A 25,906-nucleotide genomic window follows, 5' to 3' on the forward strand; every position below is an offset into this window, starting at 1 on the left:
AAAGAGAAAGTTCTAATGCATGCTCTGGAACCAAGCTTCTTTTCTGAGGAAACAAAATGAAAATCAAATTTATCTTTCTCAGTATTTTAATATTCTATAAAAAGCAAACATTCAGTTAAACAAATGGGGATTTTGCTTGATTCAGAAATATCTGTTTAGATCTACTCTTTTTATTGCATTGGTTCATTTTGAAATATTGTACGCTGTCATTTTTCTATGTATTGAACAAAGCTTTGTGTCTGCCACGTGTATTTCATGTCTTCTTTCTTAAAAGCTCCGAGATCAGGTTAGAATTCATTTAACTTGATTAACTAATTAATTAACTAATTAATTTTTTCCAAGTTAAGACTCTACAATGATGTCAAAGAAAATTTAAAATTTACTTAATATTCTGTGATGATTAATATTTTTCAGTATTTCGTGTTGCCTTTTGAGTTAGAATTCTGCAAAAGCAGCAACAGCACATCAGAGTCCAATAAGATTCCATCATATTTGGAATTGAAGGAGTTACTAAATTTAGCTCCAGAAAATATGGCTTTTGAAAATATGTGTGAAGAGGTAATCAAAGAAGGTGAGAGCTGGTTTTCTTAAATCCTTTATCCCGTTTCCTTATTGTTTTTACAATTAGGAATAAGGCTTAACATGATCTAATCTTTTACATTCAATTCATTTAGAATTTATTTCAGACTGTATCAAATTAGAATTTCTATATGTGAAACCATGAATTATGCCATACAGAAATTTCAGAGTGTTAGAAATGTATCATCAGATAGCCAAGGGGAAATGGCTGGTTTAGTCTTCAGTTATGCTGTAAACTTGAAATAAATAGGAGGCTTATTCATAACTATATCTGGGTTTCTGTTATTATGTGGAATTATTTTGTGTTGCTAAGAGAAAAAGATACTGCCTGGGACTCTTTTCTTTGAGCTGATAAATGAATTATAAATGAACTTGCATTAGTTTTATCAAACAAGTGAGGAAAACTGCTTCTTTTTGGGGGATGCAAATTAGAGTGAAACTGTCGCTTATTGAAGGTAGGAGCAAGACTTTGAAACAACATTTGCAGAGGGAAGCTTCTCTGATACATTTAGTACATTAAATCGTGCATGTCATATTCCAGTACCAAGCAAAATGACCTGGCCTCCAGTGCAGATGTTTGAGAATTTTGTGATTAGAATAAAAAGGAATGGATTGACATTTATTTTAATCCTCTTCAGCAGCAAGAGAACCTGCGTACACGAGCACTTAGTAAACTACATTTAGGCTACCCACTTGTTGCAGAAATCACGTCACTGAAGAAGTAAAAAGGCTGGGTGGTTCAGATGGCAACTACAGTGCATTTCAGTTGTTTTCCAGCAAGTCCAAAGGACAAGACTGGGCACTGTTCTGGTCTATAAATCACTGATTTATGGCACTTTGTGCTACTAAGCATAATGGGAGTTTTTCATACTGATAAATTATGGAGATCTAAGAAGGAGATTTTTTTTAATTGTTTTGACAGGAAAGGTCAATAAATGGTTAATTTATGGCATCCTTTAAAATCCATTTTCAGCTCTCAAAGAAAAAATTGCGAACAAAATGGAAGTTGCCAAATACTGTCCTATTTCAGTGGTTAGCTCCAGTAACAGCATAAGTATGTTGGAAATCTCTGACACAGGTAAGAAGACCTACACCCAATACTGATACTTCAAATAAATTCTTCGGGTGGTTGTTCCCATGGTATATTCTTGGGAGCATATGTGCCTCATTTACTTAAAATAAGAGCATTTGGCTTGGGTAATCTATTTTGTACTTTCACCATAGATGGTGGAAGTGCCATGCTCCTTTCGAGAGTGCTGAAAGATAATAGCAACCAGCTTTGGTTCTTTACATTTCTTTTGACTAAAGATGGTGCCTGTAACTTTCATATTTAGTTTTTGTATTATTATTTTTTTTTTATCTTGCAACTTATCTACTCGTGGAGGGCAGAGTAAAGTGAAGTCAAGCTGATTATGGTTTTGAAAGAGTGCAGTTTAAAGTTTAAGTACTTATGTAAATACTTTCAAAGAATGGTGTTGGAGGACAATTCTGGGAGAAGTACCAAGGTCAGGTCTTCCAGAGGTACAAAACTACTGTGCAATCATTTGGCTTGTAAGTGGTTCAGGAGTGCTGTGTGAAATGAATTCAAACAGACACTGAAGCTGTCTTCCGCAGAAATAAACTGAAAATGTTGAGTTGCTGAAATGTGAGTTAAATCCTTGCTTTTCCTATGCTGAAATCAGGAAATTTCATTCTGAAAAGCCTGGACAGAAAGTGGCATTTGAAATTCATTGTGTCATGGGAAAAGTGTCAATACTTGATTAAACAGCACTTAGATGAATAACTATTAAGGCAGTTGGATAGATGATCTCAGAAGTCTTTTCCAACACTAGTGATTCTATGATTCTGTAATTTCTCCCTCTAATGTATGTTCTATCTTGCTGAAGGTCTACCCATTTTTGTATTGGGCAGTAGCAGCGTTCTCCTACAGCACATGTTCACTTGATAATTTTCCATTCAGCATTTCTAAAAATTCTAGAGTACTTCTGTGTTTTCTTCAGATCAAAAACCCTTTTTTAATCTCAGTTTTAATATGATTGACAGAAGATTGATGTCTTTCTCTTTCAGACTAATAGTATTGTGTTCCTGACATTGTGTTATAGTGGGATTTTGATGGGAGCAATCATATGTGCTCAAAGTGTGTGGTGTATGGTCAGTTTGCCTCAAGCTTTGTTTTCCCACAAAGACAAAGTTAATCTTAATTTCCCTCCCTAAATTATTGTTTCACAAGATTAACTTCAATCTGAATCCACTAGACTAATAAGCAGGAAGAGCTGAAGTACAGTTGGCTATGGCCTTACCTAGTATCTTGTCCATTCTTCCAGCACAGATGAGTAGGAGAGACATCTTGAATTATTTTTTAAAAGAAAGCAACATCATTAATCTCTATTACTAATTTCCTGGCTGAGATCTGCTATTGAACTGAGTAAGATTCAGTCACTAGGGCACAGACAGCTTGCATATCTTTCTTTTATTTTTTTCTTTCTTCTGAAGATGTTCCCAGAACTGTAGGCTTGACATCTGCAAACCCAACTGTATTAGTAAGACACAGTTTCTAATGGAAGTTCTTATATCAAATCGAATTTCAACAGGGAAACCTTAGTATTCTCCAACTCTTTCTTAATTTTGCTGTATTGAGTTAGCAGAAGCACAACATATTTGCTAAGACTCCAAGAAGAATGAGTCTGAAAATAATGGCATTTTTAATCAACATTCGTTGTTTACCAACCTTTCCTGCTAGCTATAGGGGTTATTTTTTGATAAAGGAAATGAGAGTCAAGAGAAGCCACTCAGGATTTTATGTTTTTAGAAAGTGTATAACTCTCTTAGTGGAGGCAATGTTCAGCTAATGTAGTGGGTCATGATGTTCTAGTCTCAAGGGCAGAATAATTAGATGTGAATGAGTATGAACAGTATTGCTAAAGGAGAAATAATTGTTCTTTATTCAGAAATTTTGCTGTCCTTAGATAAGCTCCAATCTCATCCAAGAAAAATCATAACATTTGTTTCCTGACATGAAAAACATATTAGGAAATCTGAAGTTCGTAGCTGAAGTTCACTACTGAAGTTCACTGAGTTTTTTTTGTTCTAAGTGAGAAAGAAATTATACTATTTGGAAATGTGCTTCTTTCTGTGACAATTTTAATTTCTTATTTTTCAACATACATTGTTTCCTATTTTCTGGCTTCCTAACACTCTCCTGTATCCTTCCTGCCCTACAGTCTGCTTGTTAGTTTGGACAAGGAGCAGCTGCAAGCTGCTGGGCAGGTGTCTGAGCTTACTGAGTGACTGTTGGCCTAACCATGTGCTTATGGTGTTTGCAGCTGCTTACAGCCTGTTGAAGTGAATAGCGAATTTGTTACAAATGTTTTTCCATATGGAGTCACTAATTTAATTCCATTTTTTCTGGCTGTTAGTTTTCTGAGAGCATGGAAGAACTGTTGGGTTTGTTTGTTTTTCGTGACCTCTGCTTTCTGGTCAAACATAACTTTCAATACTATTGGAAGAGTGCTGGGGAGATGAATACCAGGCCAATCATGTAGACTTGCAATTTTTATGGAATTATGAAAAAACAAAAACCCACCAAGTTGCAAATTCTGCATAAGATTTTAATGGAAAGAAATAATCTATTAAAATATTCACATTTAATATGATTAGCAAAAAAAGCTTGTGAAAAATGACTTGACACATAATAGTAACAAGCATGCTTGTCTATATACGACTTTTAGAAACATCACTGTGATTCATTTCAGTGTTCACACCTGTAAATTGAAACAAGAACTAGCTCTATTTGGAAACATAATTCCATCTTTATAAGCCTGAACTTTGTTCCTGAATTGTCTAGTTCTATTCAGTTTAACGTGCACTGTTATAACCTCCACGAAAATTGTCTCATCTCTCCAATCTGAATAGTTTCATTTATGTGTGAACTCAGAAAGCCAACAGTGGTCATCACGTAACATCAGACCTCACTCATAATACATGGTAATTTAATTGCCTTACATGGCAGAATAGGTAGCCAGAATTACGTTACAGAATGAATGAGGGAATGTAATCTCTGTACATTTTTATCTCCAAACTGTCTGGGAATTAAATACGAAGTATGCCTATTTGTTTTTTATTGCTGAAGTGGTGGATTATCCTATTAAAACATTAGGAATGTTAGTGCAGACCATCATCATTGTAAAATTTCTAAGTTTTCATGCTTCATTCACATGAAGCGTTGTGAACTATATTAGATTTTTGTTTGGTTTGGGTGGGGTTTTATACATTTTCTAGCCAAGCACATCTCATATCTGAAAGATGAAATGGAAGTACCTTTAACTCCTCTATGCAAACAACGAAGATCACAGGTGAATTTTCTCTGCATAGGACTTCAAGAAGAACTGAATCCTCTTTTTGATAACAGGTAATGAAAACTTTATAGTATTAAATTATGTCATAAATACTCTAAATCATAAATCCTTAAAATTAGTGTAGAAACTGCTTTGGTCTATTTGTTAATTGGTAGTGATGTATGCTGAGAGAGTTATACATATATTGTCTTACCATATAAATAATGTGAATTATCTCTATCTGTGGCCTTTTTTAACAGAGCTTGAAAAAGAAACCTCATTTTCTATTGTAAACCTTCTTCTCCTGGGAGACTTGATAGACTGAAAATCCATTCTCATTTTTTGAATAGGCAGCAGTAAATATGTGTGTATAGCATGTATATATAGCAAGTATATGCATTTACCAGGTATCACCTGCCAGAAGAGATTCTGGAGAAAGTAAAAAAGTATGTTCTGTGGCGTGGGGGTGCACAGCAATGGAATTCAAGCCTTTTCATACTGACATAGAATCAGGATGGCTTTATCCTTTCCTTTTTATTCTGCTGTAAGACTAACTTTTTTCGTTTCGCTGTCTCTTCCGCATATGCAGAAAGGCTTTAAATACCTTTTTTGGAAGAGAACGTAATCTAGAGAGAATGTTCTATAGGCACAAGAAAATATTTTTGATGAATGAGTGTGTAAACATGAAATTTAAAGAGATGGTGTCTTTAGAAGTAGTTTTGTATAAATCAACCAGTTTTGAAATTCAACAGATGATGCTGTTAAACTTCACACTTCTAAGTCTTCTTTTATATTCTTCTTAGTATTTTGATTACAGAGCCCTCTAAGGAATACTTAGACTCCTTGGTATGGCAATCAGAGAAGTACTGGGATAATGTGAACTCTCTTTTACTTGTCGGTAAGGAAATACTGAATTTCTAACTAATTTTGAACACTTCTACATACATGGAGAAAATGAGGTGGAAAAAATAATATTGTAATACAGAGCATGTCTTTTGAGCCACTGAGGCTTAGCCTGTTAATATAACTCTTGGGTTTTGGATAACCTGATTTTTTTGAAGTAAGCAAGAGTAACATCAATACGGCAACAAAGAATTTAGTATGTCGTGTATTCTTCTGTGGAGATAATTTGAATGAAGAGTTTCAGCTTCATTACAAAATATTTTGTTCAATACTACTAACTGTGTTGAAGAAGTGAGGTAGTCTGAGCATAAAAATAAAATCTATTGAAGTAATTCTATTTTGGATGCTATTTTATCTAAAGTAATGTTTTTCAAGCAATAGGAAAATACTGAAAATAAAAAATAATTTTTTAACTTGACAAGAGCTGAATTCATGTTATGAAACAAAACAAAACAACAACAACAAAAAGCTGCAGGTGATTTCTGACAGCACCAGAATACTCATTACTAGTAACTGCTTTGCTTTTAAGTCTCATAATGGGCACTGGCTTACAAACAAAAATAAAACCAAGGGATATGCATACTACAGGGATCATGAGTACCTGGTATTTGCAAAATGACATTCTGCTTATTTCCGTTTCAAAATTATTGATTCTGTGTGTTGATTTCTGTTTCTGTAGAGTATCAGAGCTTTAAACTTGAACATCGGCACCATTCTCTCACAGAGCTAAAGAAAATGCTGTCAGTTGATGTAGAAACACCAATGTTTATGTCACTTGAAAAGGACTGGTGGCTTCACGTGGGATTAGATCTGGTCTGCGTTGATACTTTGGAGCAATTTAAGAGGGATTCCAATAATACAAACAGTTTGTTTTCTACAGAAGTAGAAACATTCACACAATTTTCTATACGTCAGTTAGAAAGTAAGTATCTTTATAATAAACCAGTGGTAAAAAGGCAAAGATAGATACAGAGGAAGTGAAAGAAAGGGTTGATTACACACTTCCAACAAGGACAGAAATGAAAGATGTTTTGTTTTCAAGAACAAGTTTTGTAACACTGTGAAGCAGAAACACTGCTGTAGTTAAGGGGTACTTTTGGAAACTTATGACATCTTGCAGTAACAAAAATGTTTAAATACACAAAGTTATATTTTCTAAAAGTATGCAGATGAAATGTCAACCACAGCTCTTTTAAATTAAATGGTTTCATACATCACAGCCTATTGCTTGAATAAGTGTACTCTTCGTTGGGTTAAAAACAGATACTGAAATGTTCCCAGAGAAGGAAAAGGGCCTGGAGCACAAGTCTTTGAGGTGTGGCTGAGGGAACTGGGATTGTTCAGTCAGGACAAAAGGAGACTCAGGGCTGACCTTATTGCTCTCTACAACTTGTTGAAAGGAGGTTGTAGCGAGGTGGGAGTTGACTTCTGCTCCTGGGTGACAGTGATACTGAATGAGTAGTAACAGTCTCAAGTTGCACCAGTGAAGGTACAGGTTGGATATTAGGAAAAATTTCTTCTCCAGAAGAGTGTTGAGATATTGGAACAGGCTGCCCGGGGAACTAGTGGTGTCACCATCACTGGACATACTCAAGAATTTGTAGACATAGCACTTAAGGACATAGTTTAGTGGGCATTTTGGTGATGGGGTAGTGGTTGGACTAGGTGATCTTAGAGATCTTTTACATTACGATGATTATTCTATGATTCCACATGGGAATTCCTTTGGAAATAGTAATTTTGGTTTAGAATATTTTGATAAACATTTTTTTTTTTTTGGTCATAAACAAGTCTGTAGATGACACCAAGCTGTGTGGTGTGGTTGACACGCCTGAGACTTGGGATGCCATTCACAGAGGCCTAGACAGGCATGAGCAGTGGACCTGGGTAAACCTCAGGTTCAACATATCCAAGTGCATAGTCTTGTACCTCAGTTGTGCAACCCTCACCAGTACAAGCTGTGAAACATTAGGATAGAGAACAGTCCTGCTAAAAAGTTAGAGGTACTGGTAGATGGCAAGCTGGACATGACCCAGCAGTGTGTCTTCACAGCCCAGGCTGTCTGTATCCTGTATCCTACATTAGAAGAAGCATGGCCAGCAGGGTGAAGGAGGTGATCCTGCTCCTCTGCTCTGCATGGAAGAGACCTCACCTGGAGCACTGCATCAGAATGGGGAGTCTTCAGTACAGGAGAGACCTGGACCTGATAGAACACGTCCAGAGTAGGGACACAGAAGTGATCCAAGGGATGGAACACCTCTCCGATGAGAACAGGCTGAAAGAGCTGGGTTTGTTCAGCCTGGAGAAGAGTAGGCTCCAGGAAGACCTAATAGTGGCCTTTGAGTACCTAAAGAGCAGCTATGAGAAAGGAGGCAGACACTTGAGTAGGGTCTGTTGTGATAGAATAAGGGGAAATGGTTTCAAACTGAAAGAGATTTAGATTGGATATAAGGGAGAAGTTTTCCCAATCAAATGTGTTACTATCCCACTTCTTAGAAACCTAACAGCAGGAAGCATCACTTTTGAAAACTTAACAAAAACAGTAGTATAGCCTTCTGATTCTCAGAAGTACTCTGTAGTATTCAGAAGTAATCAGTACAGATTTTCTAAAATGAAATCTGGAAAGACAGAAAGAAGAAATTCAAAAATGCTTTCAATCCAAAGTAATTTACTTTAACTAGGAGCAATTTAAAAAAAAAAAAATCTGCATTACAGCAGAGAAATCAAATTTTATTTTTTAGGATGGCCTGAAGAAAATAATTCTATGCCAGATCAGGAATTGCTTTCTAGTGAAAGAGGTCAGATGGATGAAGTAACTGATCTTTGCATGTCACCTCAGACCAAGATGCAGCACTTTGGCCTGCCTATAAATGCTGCGTCTTCTCTCAAAATAGACAAAACAAATACACCTCTGGAAAATGTTACTGGAGGAAATATACAAAAGAGAAAGATTGAAGAACCTGTTTATTTCTTCAACCGAGAAGAGAAGATAGACATATCACTTGTGTCTGTCAGTTGTAAAGATACACCTTTTAAACAACACAACTCTTCTGAGGGTCAAAACCTCACGTCGTTCAGACTTGATTCAAAATGGGACAATGATGATTCTGATCTGAACAACTTTATAATGCTAAGGTGCAAACGCACAGTCACTCAAACACAGGAAAAAAAAGGTGTAGATCATCCTGAAAAAGGTATGTGAATCATTTTATTCTGCTGTTATTCCATTTTCAGTACTGTTTTCTAATGCCAGTTACCATGGATGCTGGTAGTTCATGTTTATAGAATTATGGGGGAGAAATCTCAGCTCAGTGGTAAAATTTTTAAAATCTTTAATGTAGTTAAATTTTCATCTAAGGTTCTTGACTGCATTTGTTCTTTAGATTTCTTTGGGGTTTTTTGTTTGTTTGTTTGTTTTCAGTTCTGTTGGAGTTGTGTTTTCTTTTTGTTTTTCTTCTTGTTGTTGCTGATTGGTTGTCTTTTATTGTAACATACATGACTTTATTCCTGTTCTGAAAAGTGACTTTAAATTGTACTAAATTGAAATTGAAGATCTGAATATCAGGCAGCACTTATTTACAGTGTGAGTGCTAGACCCTGGCACAGGCTGCCCAGATGCTGTGGAGTTTCTGCCATGAAGATTCCCAGGCCTGAATGTGGTCCTAGGCATCCTGCTCTGGGTCTTCCTGCTGGGACAGGTGTTAGAACAGGCAAACACAGAGATCTCTGCCTATCTCAGCCATGCTGGGATTCTCTTTTTTCAGTATGTCCTGAGTAAGTTCTTTGGAAAAATCAGTTACTTTTATTTTTGCCTTCGTAGAGTTAGCATAGCTTAGACAATGAACAAGAGATAAAGTTCTCTCAAAAGAACTGCTGGAACTGTTCTTGTTTCTATAGACCACAGAAAATAATGAGACAGTACAGGTATAAGAGAAAACAAGAAATTATTGTCAGCTTTGTTCTCACAGTGCTTATGAGAGAAGCTCAGGGTATGGAGTGAGCGCTGCTGGACTGATAAGAGAGGAAAAAGAATAGGAGGAAGTCCTTATATGTTTTTAAAAATAAAAGAGTGGGGTGATTTCTGAGGCAGTGACATATTTCCATGCTCGTTTTCATGATGGTCATACAAGAAAATATTTTTTTTCATTTTTTGGACTTGGGTACCACAGTTTTTTGACACCAACCTTTTATTGTGTTTCAGTTGAGTCCCATCATTGAAAAAATAATGTTAAATAAAAATTTTAAGCAATAATTATTATGATATTGAGTTAGGATGTTTATTTAACTACAAGTTATTTTTAATCTTATCGAGCAAATTAATTCTAGGTGAAATTCATCTTTTGCAGTTTCTGGAAGACATCTCACCGCTCCCCTTTGTCCCCCCACATTCACAAAACAAACCAAACAAACAAACAACCAAACATTGAACTTTCATTGCCTTATTGAGAAGCAATCTCACTTTTAAAACTACTAGAGCAAGTTATCAGAAATGTAGCTTTATGCTACCATCTAGTGAATTCTGACTACAACTGCATCTCCTAAGAATACAAATAAAAATGTTTTGAAAGACAAGCAGTCAATTCTACACTTCCAAGCAGGGAGCAGTAAGCTTGTGAAAGTTTAGGTTAATGAAACTGTAGAAAGATACATGCTAGCAGGTGGACCCCAGTGTAACGGGTCTGATATGTCTGATGTAAAAGCAATGCATAAAAATATATAGTTATTAATGTGAAAAGCACTGGTGTGAAAAAGTTGTGAATGTATATGTTTTTGTAATAATTAAAGCCTTATTAAAAGTCATTCTAAATTTAGTTTAATAAATACTTGCACTATTCATAGGGCTATTCCACCTTTGTTTCTCTTGTGTAGCTTACTTTTTAAAGATTCCACTTTGCATAATACCTAGTTTATAAAATATACAAGAGAAGTTTTTTGAGTTGACTGAAGTTCTTAACTGAAAATAATTGGCAGTGTTTAGGAGACAACCAGTCAGAACCCATTTCTGAAATAAGAGATAGCACTGACAAAGGAAGCTTTGTGAACAGAAGTGCATGGAGGTCATGCATCAGCATCTATAAAGAGCAAAGCAAAAAAAAAAAAAACAAAAAAAAACAGAAAACAAAACTAAATACTAGTAACTTGCAATGGATAGCTGTAAGATAGGAAGAAATTGTTATCTTATGTAAGTGATTGTTCAAAAAAGAAATTTTTCTTCTGCCCTTTGCTGTTTCCATGTTCTTTCTGGGTTGCTTATATTATCTAATCCTTTCTATTCGCTCATTATCAAGCATCTCCACTCACAATGACTGAGAACTTGTTAGCACCTCACTTCCAGGGAAGTGCAGCCTGACACTGCCACATCTTGGTCTGTCTCAATGCTTTTTTCAGTAGTAAATGAGATGTTTGTGAAAAGAAAACACTGTGTATGTCATACAAGCTATTTAATTTGAAAAGCTTTTTTGCATGTAAAGTTATTTACAGAACAATTTTCTGAAACATTGAGAGGATTTTGTTGTGTTTGTATCAAAACTTTTATCCCTAATTCAATGACTCAGTGCTACAGCCTGAAGAACTACATTTATCTGATCACAAAGAAGACAGTTCTGTTTGTGAGCCTGCAAGAACAGAGAAAAAAGAGCAAGTGAATGACAGCAGTGTCATAGTCAAAATTCAAGCATCAGGTATACTAATTTTTTATGTACTTTATAGCACTACAGATGCATAGCATTGCAGCATATTGTCATTTTATATTAGAAAAATTCAGTTAGATAAATATGGAGATGATTAAACTTACTATCATCCTTGTGATTGATGACATGCAAAAGAGATGGGCATTTGTGTACATTGGTGTGAGTGCAGGCTATGTGATTATGACTTAAGACGAAGACGGATCCCATGCAAACCAAAAAATGCAAGTTTTTAGTTATGTCTGACCCATCAGCTGAAATGAAGTCTCTTCAGATTAATCAGTATTCTCATATTACAAATGTGAATTTTTCTGTAGAGTAAATGAGAGGATGGGAGGCAGGATGGATTAGCAGTGAAAACGTCTTTAATAAAATACAGTTCAACAAAGTAACCGTGCTACATCCACACAATAGCAGGTTGCCTTGTGTTTATCTAGTACATGACTGAGCCTTACTCAGTGAACTCCTGATGCTGTATTTTTTTAAGGCATTACATCAGAGAACATGCACTGAGAACTACAGTTCTACCATACAGTAGGAGTTGTAGATAGGAGCCATTCCTGGTAGATAAATATTAAAAAGATATTTATCCAGGATATTTTACAGCCTCAAACACATTCAAAGCATGTCCAACTCCATTACAGTCCTTGAAATGGAGAGTGTTTCATTGTGCTTCAGCAAACCCAAGTGCAGGATGCTGCACCTGAATTGAGGCAATCCTAAACAATGTCACAAATTCAGGGATTAAAGGATTGAGATCAGCCCTGCAAAGAGGGTTTTCTGGGTACTGATGGATGAAAAATTGGACATGAGCTGGCAGTGTGCATATGCAGTCCAGAAACACTGTACCACACCGGGCTGTGTCAAAAGAAGCGTGACCAGCAGATTGAGGGAGGTAAATGTCCTCCTCTGCTCTTGTGAAGCCCTACCTACAGTACTGCATCTAGCTCTGAAGCCCCCAGGGCAAGAAGGACATGGACCTTTAAGAGCAAATTTGGAAGGGGACCACAAAATGAGCAGAGACCTAAAGACTTTCTCCTATGAAGAAAGACTGAGAGTGCTGAGATCTTCTGTCTGGAGAAGAGAAGGCTCAGAGAAGACCTCGTTATGGCCTTCCAGTATTTAAAAGGTGCTGATAATAAAGACATTTACAAGCATATGCAGTGACAGAACAAGGGACAGGAGTTCTAAACTGAAAAGGTTTTGATTTAGATTTAATATTTAAAGGAAATTCCTTACTCAGAGGGTAATGAAGCTGTGGATGCCCCATGCCTGAAGGCATTCAAAGCCAGGTTGAGTGGGGCCCTGGGCAGCCTGATCTGGTAAGTGGCAGCCGTGCTCATAGCACGGAGTTGGAACTGGATGGGTTATAAGTCCTTCCAACCCAATCCATTCTGTGATGGCCTTGAATGTAATGGAAAGGAATCATTCTCAAAAACAAGCTATAGCCAAAATAGATGTTAGAAAGATTCACTTACACTTTTTTTTCTTTTTCTACTTTTTTTTTTTTTAACAGTGAAACAGTGAAGATAGATGACTAGAATTATACTTCAAGAATAAAATGATACATCAGTGCAGGAATATCTGTACTAAATTATACAATGAGCATCGAAAATTCTGTAGCATCTGGTGTATTTTCACACAGAATGAAAAATTGGACTTGATAGTAATTTTTTTTTAGTATGTTTAATGAGTACTTAATTGTCAAGAAGTAATGCTCTGATCAAATAAAGCTCAGTCATCAGCTAGCTGATTTACATGATTTGTGTAGATCAGCTGAAAATATTTTGAAAAGTAATAGTAAATTCTTGGAAGAGAACACTCAGTGAGTTCTCATCTTCTTAAAAAGATCAACTTGGTCAATTACAATGACCATATTAAAATAATGGGTATTAAAGAATAAGTAAGAGTTTCTTTGGCTTCTCTAGGCAAAGACGTCAGAAATTGAATGCCAGGGAAGGAGAAGTGCTGTTTAAATTGAAGTTATCATAACAAATGAAATTAAATCAGCTATGTCTAAACTTAAGAGTACAGAGTAGAAGAAAATAATTAGACAGTGGAGTAATAGTTCAATCTTAGTAGGAGTCATGAAATCCTAACTGTCTATCATGTATTTTGGTCACTTTATGAGATGGATGAAATAACGCAGTTGCCTTTTGTGAGGAGTAGCTTAATTCTATGATCCAGCAGGCTGAAACTTGTGAACACTTGTTTTTCTGTTAATGTTGCAGCTTTGTTTGTGTTTATAGGTGCTCTGTATATTGTAGTCTGGTACATGAAGCCAAACTTTAACATTGTGTTTTCTTTTATTCAGAAAGCCAGTGCCAGTCATATTGTCTGCTGAAGGGAGCAGCTACTTCTGCTTTAAAAGATTTGACTCATCTGGGTGTACTTGCTTCTGTAAGTTGGAGCTTTGACAGCGTTAAGTTTGATCACACAAGATTTTTCCTGAGACAACAAGAGAAGGTGATATGTGATCGTTTTAAAGAAGGTAGGTTTTTAAAAAGTCTGTGTTCTATCTGCAGTAATAACATAGGTTTACTTCGTCACACACAGCTCAATGTCTCTGTTAAGTAACAGAGTTTCAGCAGTTTGTCTTGTGTAGTTTTATTTCTAAAATAACATTTCCTACTTTTCTAGTCCTATATTTATTAACTTAAAATTGTAACACAAGAAGTATTCTAAGTGAATTTCATTTTAAAATATTTTAGATATGATTAAAGAATGTTGCTTCTACATCAAACTGTTTTTTATTTCATTTTAGATATTTTAATGTGAAAAGCTGTCTATATGTTTTTGTTGTTTCTTTTGGTAGTTTGGTAGCTTTTTTTTCATATCTACATGACTACAGGGAAAATAAATGAATAACGCTAAGCCTACTTTAGAAATCAGAAGGAAAAAAAAATCTTACTGATTTCCTTTCTTTCTCACTTCATTTCTGGTATGTGCAAACTCTGTAGAACTAGAAAAAAGAAAAAAAACAGAAAAATTTGTGACAACCAATGAGGATCTTTATGCTACAGATATGAGAGGGACAGCGCACTTCACAGAAAAATACAGGCTGAGGAAGATATAGAAAGCTTTTGAATATTTTGCTTTTTTTTTTTTTTTTTTTTAATTTTTACTGCTAATAACTGTAGAATAATACAGCAAGCAGTCTACTGCCTGTATAGTCTGCATACTATGTCACAAGCTCTGTGACAACCTTCAACTGTTCAAATTTTATTGCTTTCTGGGCTTAATGTATCTTTCTCAGAATAAAAGCAATGACAATGAAATTGCAAATGAGGCAAGAAGATAAAAATTATTTTAGTGGTCACTGCAAGATGACAGCCTATGATTTTTAGGATTGCCATATTAAAGTATAATCAGCAGAGTTCTCTTAACTTGATGGAACCTCAAAAGGAAAAGCAATCAGCTTCACCAATATATGAGGGAGAAAATGAAATCTATATCCATGTCAGTGAATTGCAGAAAGGAAAACATTCCTGAGTATACAAAAGTGTGCTGTTGACTAGTCAGATGAGGCAATAGTACAAAGGATAAAAAGATAGGAAATTTTTAGGTTTCTGTGTCTGTTTGAGAATTGTCTTACTAAAACCAATAAGGCAGTATGAATTTAATGTCAGACTTTAGGAACTGTTAACCCATTCTCCAGCAAACACCTTCCATGCCTACACAGATTTCATAAATGCTTCCTCATGTGGTGCTTGCTGTGGATGATATAACATGAGAAAGTTAGGCTATATCAAAGCCTTTTCCTTCTTGAACAATCAGTTCAAGATTATACTTATTTAACTGATTTAAGGAAAATTCTAAGATGTTGAGTTCTTTTAAACTTCTTGCATATTTATTGTGTAATTTCTGAAATGTTATATGGGCAACACCTATGTCTTCTCTTTGTAAAGGTAAAGTAGATGAGAAAGAGATCATCCTGTTCAGGCATGCTGCTCTGGTGCATCTGCTGGTGACATGTCGAGACCTTCTGTTAACATGTGGCTTGGACACAGCACTAGGTCTGTTTTTGATAGTGAACAATGACACCAAGAATCTTCATGGTTTTTTGTGTTTCTACAGTCTTTCATGTCTGTAAACTGTGTAAGCTGACAACCAGTAAACCTCCAGCATAGTTTCCATGTCGTTTTCTTATCCCTTTGCTTGCTTGTTTTGTTACATTTTTAAATATGAATGACTGTACTTTGGTGCTACATGTGCTCAGTTCCTGAATAATATTCTACTGTTTGTGTTATTAGGTGGATATGAGGATCTACATACATAATGTGTTTCTTTCTTTCCAAACAACAAGTTTTGATTCGAATATCTGTGATAAAGCTGTTGGACATGCAAAAGTGACAGGTTCTTTGCTGCATACAATTTACATTCTGAAATGGAACAGTTTCCACTTAAATAGTCTTAGGTTCATTGAAAATGAAGTACTTAAAAGTAAGGCTATTTGAAACAAAATCTTAAGTACTGCCTAGCAAACGTATCGTAAGGCTGGGGTTTTGAATTTACCATCCAGATCTTAGCACTGGACTCACAATGACAATTTTGTGTTTCTCTGTTGTTATGCTAATCAGATTTTGGATCTGAAAAATTCATTATAACCTTATTTTATGCCTACAGTCACAATGCCATGCTCCTCAAGTTGCCATTGTACTGTGATTTTTCAGAAAGATCTACCAGAATAAACTAATTAATAGTTTTTGGATGCCCTAAGATCAGACTCCCTCCATGTTTATAGGAGAGAAAAAAGTGTCAAGTTTCAAACTTCAGTTATTTCAAATTATCCCTTCATGGGGAGTGTTTCTTCAAAGATGATGTAAAATGGAAAACATCTGCCATAAACTGAACTGTTGGAAAAATAATTAATTTGTATTTGCCTAATCATTTCTTAGCAATAAAAAATGGGGAGAAAAATTCAGAATGAAAATATGAGTTCTTAAAAAGGTTGTTTTTGTTGTTATTGTAAATAAAGTGGGAGGATAGGGGGGAGAGAAAAGTTTCTCTCTGTTAGGTTGATCAGCACTTATCCCAGCAACACCTGCCTCAGGATAGTGCACATGTCAAAGTGATACTAGAAAATTGAGTTCTGTATAGGCCCTGTAGTTCTCACTTAATGTTATGAACTTGTGCAGCAATGGGTGATTCATCCCACAAATGTCTTAGATCTATTTTTTTGTGTGTGTGCATTTTTTAATAACTCTGGCATTGTTCACCATTTGTATAAAAGACATCATTAACAGCTGAGCAGTAATTAAAATAATAGGGAACAGAATAGTGAAAACACACAACAAGTAAAGCTTTGAACAGTGGAACTTCTTTAGTGTAAACCGTGCAGACCAATTAAATATAACAAAGTTCCAACTCTAGCTGGAATCATATAATAGATATTACAGGAGTTATAACAATTTTATAAATGGCAGTTACACACAGTCTTAGTGATAGTAGTATTCTTCCTTATTGTTCACCCATTATGTGTTCAGCTTTTTTGTGCAAGATACCCTCATATATTTTAGTGTACATGTAGATTAGGAATCCAAATATTAACAAATGTCTTTTGTCTCTGCAGTTACTTTTTTTGTTGTTTTGTTAACAGGATATTTGTCTAAAGCAAAGGATATCTATAAAAACATCTTAGAATCCTGTTTGAATAATACCTGGAGGCAGCTGAAGATTGTACAGTACAGCAGCCAGAAAAAGCATGAATCCAGTCCGAGATTAGCAGAGCTTCAGTGTCGACTGTTAGATTGGATGCAAACTTATGCAGAGGAACAGAGTGTTAAGGTTAGCGATATAAACTATCTCTCTAAGCAAGTAAAACGCATCTAAAATATAGTAATAATTGTAAAACCATCTTTAAATGAGAAATGGTATCTGTTAAATAAGGAAAATCGCAGAATCACAGAATGGCTTAGATTGGAATGGACCGTAAAGATCATCCAATTCCAAATCCTTGACATAGACAGAGTTGCCATCCACAAGGTCAGGCTGCCCAGGGCCCAAACCAATCTGGCCTTGAATCCCTCTAGGTGTGGGGAATCTATAGCTTTCTGGGAAACATGTTGCAGTGCCTCAACCCCCTTGGATTAAGGAATTACTTCCTAATATTCAGTCTAAATGTTCTTTCATTTAGGTTGAAGCCATCTCCCTTTGTTCATCACTTTCTACCCCTGTAAGAAGTCAGCTTCTCTCTTACTTTTATACTCTCCTCAAGTGCTGAAAGGTTGTAATGAGGACTCCCCAGTCTTCTCTTCTCCGAGATGAACAAGTCCAGCTTCTTAAATCTTTCTTTGCAGGAGAGGTGCTCCAGCCCTCTGACCACCTTTGTAGCCCTCTTCTGGATTCACCCCAACATCTCCAAGTCCTTGTGCTGGGGGCCTCAGACTTGGACTTGGTATTCAGGATGGGGGAATGAGAGCAAAACAGAAGGAGTCAATCACCTCCTTCACCCTACTGGCCCTTTCGGTGCAACCAAATTAAATTTGGCCTTCTGGGCTTGTAGCATGCACTGCTGGTTCATATATAGCTTTTCATCCACCAGAAGTCCTTCTCTGCAGGGCTCCATAGAAGTTGCCTCGACACAAGCACAACACCTTGCACTTGTCCTTGTTGAATCTCTTTAGGTTCACGTTGGTCCACTTTTCAAGCTTCTCCAGATCACTTTGAATGGCATGTCTTCCTTCTATTCTGTCGACTGCTCCACTCAGCTTGGTGTCGTCATCGAACTTGCTGAAGATACACTCAATCCTGCTGTCTTGTCATTGATAAAAATGGTGAGCAGCAGTCCCGAGATGCATCGCTGGGGGACTTCAGTTTTGGCTAGATTCCAGCTGGACATAGAGCCAGTTACCGTATCCCTCTGGCTGCAACCATCCAATCAATTCTTTATCCACTGAATAATCCAGAATTCAAGGCCATATCAATATGTTCAATTTAGAGATAAGGGTGGGGGACCATATCAAAGGGTTTGCAGAAATCCAGGTAAATGGCAGCAGTTGCTTTCTGTTTGTCTACTGATGGTAGACAAATCCTCCACTGCATCATAGAAGGCCACCAGATTTGTTGGGCACGATCTACCCTTCGTGAAGCTGTGCTGGCTGTCTCAGATGTTGCTTTTTCCATTTCTTAAAAATGGCTGGGGTGTTCCCCTTTTTCCAGTCACCAGGGACTTTTCCTGACAGCCATGACTTTCCAAGTATAATGGAAAGAGACATAACATAAAATTAAGAATAACATAAAGTTTAAGACATCTATCAGGAGTAATGCAGATTTGTGTTTCTTTGGATCTCCCCTTCTGCAAGAGTAAAACGTGTTTTAAAATTGTAAGAGCTTTGTTTTTTTTGCAGACGGTATTTGTTCCTCTGATAAGTATATTGTATCATATCAATTACTGTAAATTTCATCATAACCTTTTATTTGGCAGCTTCAATCTTCTTTTCTTCTGGTGCAGAAACTCATAGCACAAGTAAGAGCTGTGTATTTGTGCAGTGGTGCTCAGGGCACAAGCACTGTGGACTATATGGCTGTAGTTATCCATTGTCTCTGCTTGACAAATGTATCTGCCCAAACTCCCCATGTTACATTTATATGAGTAAATGCCTGTGAGGTATGGTTATGGCACTGATAATAATAGAACTGTGGAATAAATTAGTTTTAAGTTTTTGGTGTTTTTTTTTCTGGAAATGTGAATATTCTGAGTGATTCCATGCAGGGAATAATAGCGTTTTCATTTGTGTATTATTTATTATTTACTTACAGAACACTTCTCACATAATAAAACAGAAATGAAAATATGTATATACATATACTTTAATATCCTGACATTTTGCAGTAGAATTTATGCTACTGAAGACACAGCTGAAAAAATCCCCAAATCATTAAGCTTATTTTCATTTATTTTAGTTCTTTCTCATGCTTCACTTCTTCTTTTGACTCTGTTAAGAGAACATGTCATGATTTAACTTTCATGAAAAGAAAAGTGTAGAATCACGGAATCATGGAATGGGTTGGAAGTAATATTAAAGCCCATTTAGTTCCAAGCCCAGTGCTGTGGATAAGAATGCCACCCAGCAGATCAGATTGCCCAGAGCCCCACCCATCCTAGCCTTAATGTCTCCAGGGATGGGGCAGCCACAGCTTCTCTGGCCAATCTGTAACAAGGCCTCCACTTCACCGTCCTCACAATGAAGAACTTATTTCAAATACCTTACCAAAATTCACCTCTTTTAAAACCATTCCCCCTTGTCCTGTTCCCAATCCCTAATAAATAGTTCCTTCCAGCTTTTCTGTAGGCCCCTTCAGCTGCTCTCAGGGCACTTATTGCCCAACCTGCACTTGACTTGTTCTTGGGATTGCCCCCACCATAGGTGTGCTAAGTCCAACAAGCTGTTTTATTGGAATTTAAATTGGATATGAAGCACCTAAAACAAAATATTAATAATTGTTTTGTTGCTTATCTTTCATTAGCACCTGTATGTTGATTTCATCATCATTTTCTTGTTCTTAATCATAATGCATTTTGCTTTCTGTCACTAAGATCATGCTGTACTAGGAGACATATGACAACTTTGTCATATTAATGTCAGCTCATTGACAATTTTGCCTTCCTTATGAACTCCACTAGATGCAATTTTTAAAGCTTTGAAATATAACTGAGTTTTGACTTGCTACTTTGACTTAAATTTGTGCAGAATTTCAGAGCACACATGATTTTATTCGCAATTATCATTCATGCTTCACTGACAAAACAAAAGAAACAAATCTGAAAAGAATTTCTGATCTTTCTGTTTCACTTTGTTTCATTTCTACTCATGATTATGTAAGGATATCACTAAAAATATATGATCTAGCTCACAACAGGATGTCCTGAGGATGCTATTCAATGATGTAGTTAAAAAGCAGATCTGCATTTTAAGTTACAGATGTCCAAATCTGTCTTGAAAGGAACCACTGGGTTGTCAGGTGGCTGTTCTCTTCAGCAGCATGTGGAAATCTGTCTTTTTTAAGGTTGCCAGGTGGATAGATGTCCAGAAGTTTTTTTCTAAAAAGGTCTAACAGAGTTTTGACATTTACATATATTATTATCTTATGCACCTTAAGTCTTAGAGTTAGATTAGTGATGAGCCTTCTTTAAAGTCTTATCTTGTTTATACCAAGAAAGTGCATACAAAACTTCATACCTGTTCAGTTATCATCCTGTTTGAAGCTGAAGGTCTGGTGTAAGTCCTGGGAATGAATCATAAATTATGCAGGAGAAAACTAGGCAAATATTGCTGGTTACACATTCTTATTTAAATGTTTTGATTATTTAATACAAATTCAGTTTCAAAATTTTGGATAAGGTAAACATATTTTCCAGTAGTGACCAGAGTATGGTTATTGGCTGGATTCTAATCTTTTCAGTGCTTCCATCTTCAGCAAAGCTTAGCGGCTATCAAATGTAATCTGGCTTTAGAAGTAATACTTCAAAGCACTCCATTTACAGTCTGGAAAATCTTTCTAATTGGTAGGGCAGAATGTAATGCCTCCCTCTAGTACATCATCACCTTCTATCTGATGTTTAGAATTAGACTAAAAGATTTGTTTTTACTTCTTTAACTTGTCTTCTTCCAGATACTAATCATACTAAGAATGGACTCTGAGAGAGAAAAGGCAGTTCTCATTCACACTGTATCTAGACTAGAAGGTAAATAATTATTTTAATCTATTTTTGAAAGAAAAAGTTTGTGCATTCTGTGCTTAGTTATTTTCCTCTTTAAGTGCTTTTTCAGAAGTTTCTTGTCCTTCTCTTCATTAGGACATTTTTATGTACTTTCCTCACTTTTTTTCTGTTTCCAAATTCTATTATAAACCTTCATTTCCCCCTCATTTCTGATGTTTATTTTCACCTCTTTGAGATTTCTGACATAACGTCTTGTTACAAAAGAATGAGAGTTCATGTGTCAGGTCAAAATTGTAATTAACAGAACACAAAGTATATGTGGCACCCATTGCCTAATATAATTGTATCAGTAGCTCAGATTATCTGTCTATAGTTGGCTGTGGGTCAGAAGTATTCTTCCTTCTATGCCACAATTAAGGATAATTTAGAAGCCTTAAGTAAACTTTCTAACATAAGGCTCTAAATGAGTATTTTGGTGTAGGTCATGATTTCTGTTCACCACTTGTTACTTGTTACTGACCTTGTATATTAATTGGCTAAATACATGAGCATCGTCAATAACATACTATTACAATCAAGAAAAAAACATGGATTTCCTCTCTCCCAGTCCCACTGATAAAGCCACACTGTCATCATTTTACTTTTGAGTAATCATTATACAAGCTTTTTCTTCATAGGAGATTCACTTGATAGAAAAAAATGTTTCGGAAGATTGATATTTGAGCCTGTACTTATGTATAGGGCAAGCTATTGATTCTTTTCATATTGTTTCTTAAAACATATTTGAGTGACTTTCTGCTTAAATGTTAGCAATGTCAAGTATTGTGCCATTCTTCTGCTTCTTAGAATAAAGTTGAATTTCCTTTGCTCCTTAAAAAAATGACAGCTTATCTTTCAGAATATTTTAAAGGAGGGAGACATTCACAATGTTTTTACTAATTATAATAATGTTTACTTTTAAGTGTTTGATTTGTTTCCACTTCTTAAGACTTGATTTCAAACACAAACCAATCCAACTAACTTAAACTTTACAAAAGAGGCCTTTGTGTTACACAAATAACAATTTTCTTAACTGCATCTTCCAGTCATTTTTACAAAACCTAGAGCATACAAAAAGTATACAGGGGTTTAAAACTTAATGGCAAAAAGTGCTTCATTCTGTACTAGCTTTGTACTAGCAGAAGACAATTTATTTGATTAAGATCACAATAATTTTTATGCAGGTTTAAAAGCCATTGATTTGAATTCTGAGAAAAAAGGAAACATTCTGGGATATAGAGATATCGTCACCAAGTAAGTTAAAATCTAGATTCCAAAAAACAGAGCCAGAAGTCCTTTGTCATGTTTTTCTTCAGTAAAACTTTGTTCATTTTCATTGTAGTATCTTGTTCTGAATACATTTTCAGAATATGGATTTACAGCTTCATTCAGAGAACAGAGAATTTTGTCCAAATTCCAGCAAAGTGCTTAGTTACAGGGCTCAGAGGAGCTGCCCTTGCAATTGCACATGAGCATTTTAGAAAAACTCTCCAGTGTGTAAAATAAAAGGTGTAAGGCTGAAATAATGATAAAGTATGAGTATGCAGGAAGATAGGAATTGTTTAAGTAGGTAATTGGAGTATGGGGGAGTACAACTTCAAATTTTAAAATGACTTTTTAAAGCAATTACAGGTTTTAAATTCAGGAAAGGTAGGTTCTTTTTCTGAACAGACCTCAAACAACTGTAATTCTTCACACTTCTTCTAGAAGTGTGTTTGTTTATTTTGTTCTGAGTGTAGTTGTACCTGAACATATTTTTAATTTTCATTTTATATCCTCAGTAGATACGCCTGTGTTATTATACAAAATCAGAACATTGGAGCTGACTTCCCCTGGAGACTCTTCTCATTAGTGATAGAATATGATTATTCTGAAAACTCTTGCTGGAAAAAACTGTGTGAAAATCTAAATATTGCATACATGACTTTTAAAACCATCCTCCCTGAAACAGTACAAATGGGTAAGTGCAAAGAATTGGACTGACACATAAGAGAAAAGTATTTTCTATTCTATGAAATGTTACATTTGTGTGTGGGATGAGGATGAATCATAAATTATGCAGGATAAAACTAGGCAAATACTGCTGGTTATGTTAACCAGAAAGATAGGAAGATGTTTTTCTTGGGTACATGATATTATGTTTGGACAAAATGTGGTAGTAAGTGTTGGTAATCTCTTATAAAACACTTCTGCCATGTTTACAGGTTGTTGACAGTTAATAGAAGTTGTATCTACCCTTCCTCATGCTGACAGAATATTGCTGTGCATATAAAAGAATAAATCTAAGCTAGAGCTTAGTTTGAAAGGGATTCAGAAGAGCTTAATTTTGGGGGAAAAAAAAATAGCATATAACAGAAGCATTATAATGGGGATGAATAAAAGCTGCATATTTTCAACATACATCAATTTAAATATTGAAATATAAATTGAGATTTTTGCTCACTAAACTATTATCTTATGTATGCAAAATGTTTCAGGAAATCACTGTGGTTCTTCTCTTCTGGAGATACAGATTCCTTATGTGTTTCTCACCACTGAAGGTCTTCTTAATATGCCAGATTTTCTTCAGCTTTTGGAATCTCAGTGAGTGAAAATGACCTGTTAAATCTTACTCACTAATTACTTTCAGCTTTCCAGGGTATAGAACCAGTTTTCTAGGATATGGGTCCCTTCTTTGGGTTGGAAGGACAGATCAGTCCCTCTGGTATGGGCAGGGTTGCCATCCACTCAATCAGGCTCTGGATCAGGCTGCCCAGGGCCCATTCAATCTGTCCTTGGATGCGTCCACAGATGGGACATCTACAGCTTCTCTGGGCAGCCTGTGTCTGTGCCCTACCATTCTGAGAGAATTTCTTCCTAGCATCTAATCTAAACCTGTCCTCTTTTATTTTGAAACCATTTCCCCTTGTCTTATCACTATCAGACCAACAAAAAGTAGCTCTCCTTGCTGTTTATAAACTCCTTTTTAGTACTTGAGGGCTGCAGTGAGGTCTTCCTCAGGGCGTTATCTTGTGTCTGAACAAGCCCAGCTCCCTCAGCTTGTCTTCATAGGAGCAGTGCTTCAGCCCTCTGATGATCCTCTTGGTATCCTCTGGACCCACTCCAATAACTCCATATCTTTTTTCTGTTGGGCACCTCAGATGGTATGCAGTACTCCAGGAAGAGCCTTGTGAGGGTAAAGCAGAAGGGGACAATCACTTCCCTTGCCCTGCTGGCCAGCCCCTCTTTTAATGCAGCTCAGGATCTAGTTGGCCCTCTGGTCTGCAAGCACACACTGCTGGCTCACAAACAGCTCTTTGGCTACCAAATACCTCAGCAGGAATGTTCTCAATGAGTTCCCCCAGTCTGAACTCTTATGTGCAATTGCCCCAGTTCAAATGCCACTCTTTGCACTTGGCCTTCTTGAATCATGTTTGAGATGTTCACATCTTGTGGGCCTATGTTCACACTGGCCCACTCCTCAAGCTTCTCCAAGTCCCTTTGGATTGTAGCCCTCTCTTCTATTGTGTCATCAACTGCACTACTCAGCTCAGTGTCATCAGCAAACGTGCTCTCAATCCCACTGTCTAGATCACTGATAAAAGTGTATAATCTTCCTGATGTCAGGTACATTACCAAATTGAGATTATTAGCACTGCAAGAGACGATAAGATAGCTTTTCCACTGAAGTCAGTGCATTTATTCTATAGATTCATGCATATGTCAACCAAAGGATATGTTGATATTTTAATTTTTAATATAAGCTGGGACTTTTTATGAAGACAACTGTTTTCGTTGTCTCTTTTCCCTGAAAATTACAGTGTCATCAACAAAAAACATTTTTTGCTTTTCCACTTTTTTATGCTTTGAAAAGAGTTTGTATTAATTCTTCGAAGTAATTGCTTTGTATTTTTGGATTTTTAAGTACCTAAATACTGCAGATAAAGTAGAAGTTTCATTTTCTGATGTATCACAGCTTTTGGAAGAAGCTAAGTTAAAAATAAACAAGTAAATACTTTCATTGTTTACTTGAGATTTAATATTTTCTTGATTTTGAATACCTCTTCAGCTTGTACAAACATTTGTGTATTTGTAAAACATTGTTCATGTGTATTGTTTTCTTTGGCATAATTTTCTTGCATTTAATTTTCTTAGTAATAAATACACACTATAATAGTCTTCTACACAGAAAACTAGAAAGAAAGAAAGGAAGAAGAGAAATAGCAGTCATCTATTAAACCTAGTGTCAGGGATGCATGTCATTAATTTCACCATGCTGTTGAAGAGACTTTCCAGTTTTTGATATCTGTCTAATTACAGTTGAACAGGAAAAAATAATGAAAATAATGCTTTGACTTCAAAATTTGAACATTCAGTTTGAAATACACTTTTGAAGATGGACCTGTTCAAGTTCACTATTCAGGTTAGCCACTAGCTAAATGTTCGGAGATGATTTTCAGTAGTTTCCGGGCAGATCCTCTTCACATTCACCTACATAAATGAGTAGTTTCAGAGATGTTTACAGTTCCCCTTTTAGCTCATGGATAATGTGCTTGTCCACACAATTTCCTAGCAGATTGTGGTCCCTTGTGTTTTCTGGGAATTGGACCAATTAATGTGACTATCATTTCTCCTCTGCTTCCCACCTCAGACAGCCAAGACTCCTCTAAATTTCTAAACATGCAGTGCTCATTCAGGGAGTTTTTGCTAGCATTGCTTGT

General features: G+C 36.0%; 1 protein-coding gene across 1 annotated transcript in view; it reads left to right on the forward strand.

Moving 5' to 3' along the window:
* SHOC1 (shortage in chiasmata 1) overlaps positions 1 to 25,906 on the forward strand; it is a 51,270-nt gene that overhangs the window by 14,842 nt on the left and 10,522 nt on the right. Inside the window, 16 exon segments of the mRNA XM_052701317.1 lie at positions 415 to 571; positions 1,553 to 1,657; positions 4,858 to 4,987; positions 5,717 to 5,811; positions 6,496 to 6,738; positions 8,558 to 9,010; positions 11,372 to 11,497; positions 13,818 to 13,994; positions 15,412 to 15,519; positions 17,103 to 17,294; positions 17,721 to 17,739; positions 17,741 to 17,907; positions 21,117 to 21,191; positions 22,391 to 22,460; positions 22,988 to 23,166; positions 23,684 to 23,789. Of these exon segments, the coding sequence (XP_052557277.1) occupies positions 415 to 571; positions 1,553 to 1,657; positions 4,858 to 4,987; positions 5,717 to 5,811; positions 6,496 to 6,738; positions 8,558 to 9,010; positions 11,372 to 11,497; positions 13,818 to 13,994; positions 15,412 to 15,519; positions 17,103 to 17,294; positions 17,721 to 17,739; positions 17,741 to 17,907; positions 21,117 to 21,191; positions 22,391 to 22,460; positions 22,988 to 23,166; positions 23,684 to 23,789 (2,402 nt within the window).

Source organism: Tympanuchus pallidicinctus, unplaced genomic scaffold (genome assembly GCF_026119805.1).
Source record: "Tympanuchus pallidicinctus isolate F22 unplaced genomic scaffold, pur_lepc_1.0 scaffold4, whole genome shotgun sequence".
Taxonomy (NCBI): Eukaryota; Metazoa; Chordata; class Aves; order Galliformes; family Phasianidae; genus Tympanuchus; species Tympanuchus pallidicinctus.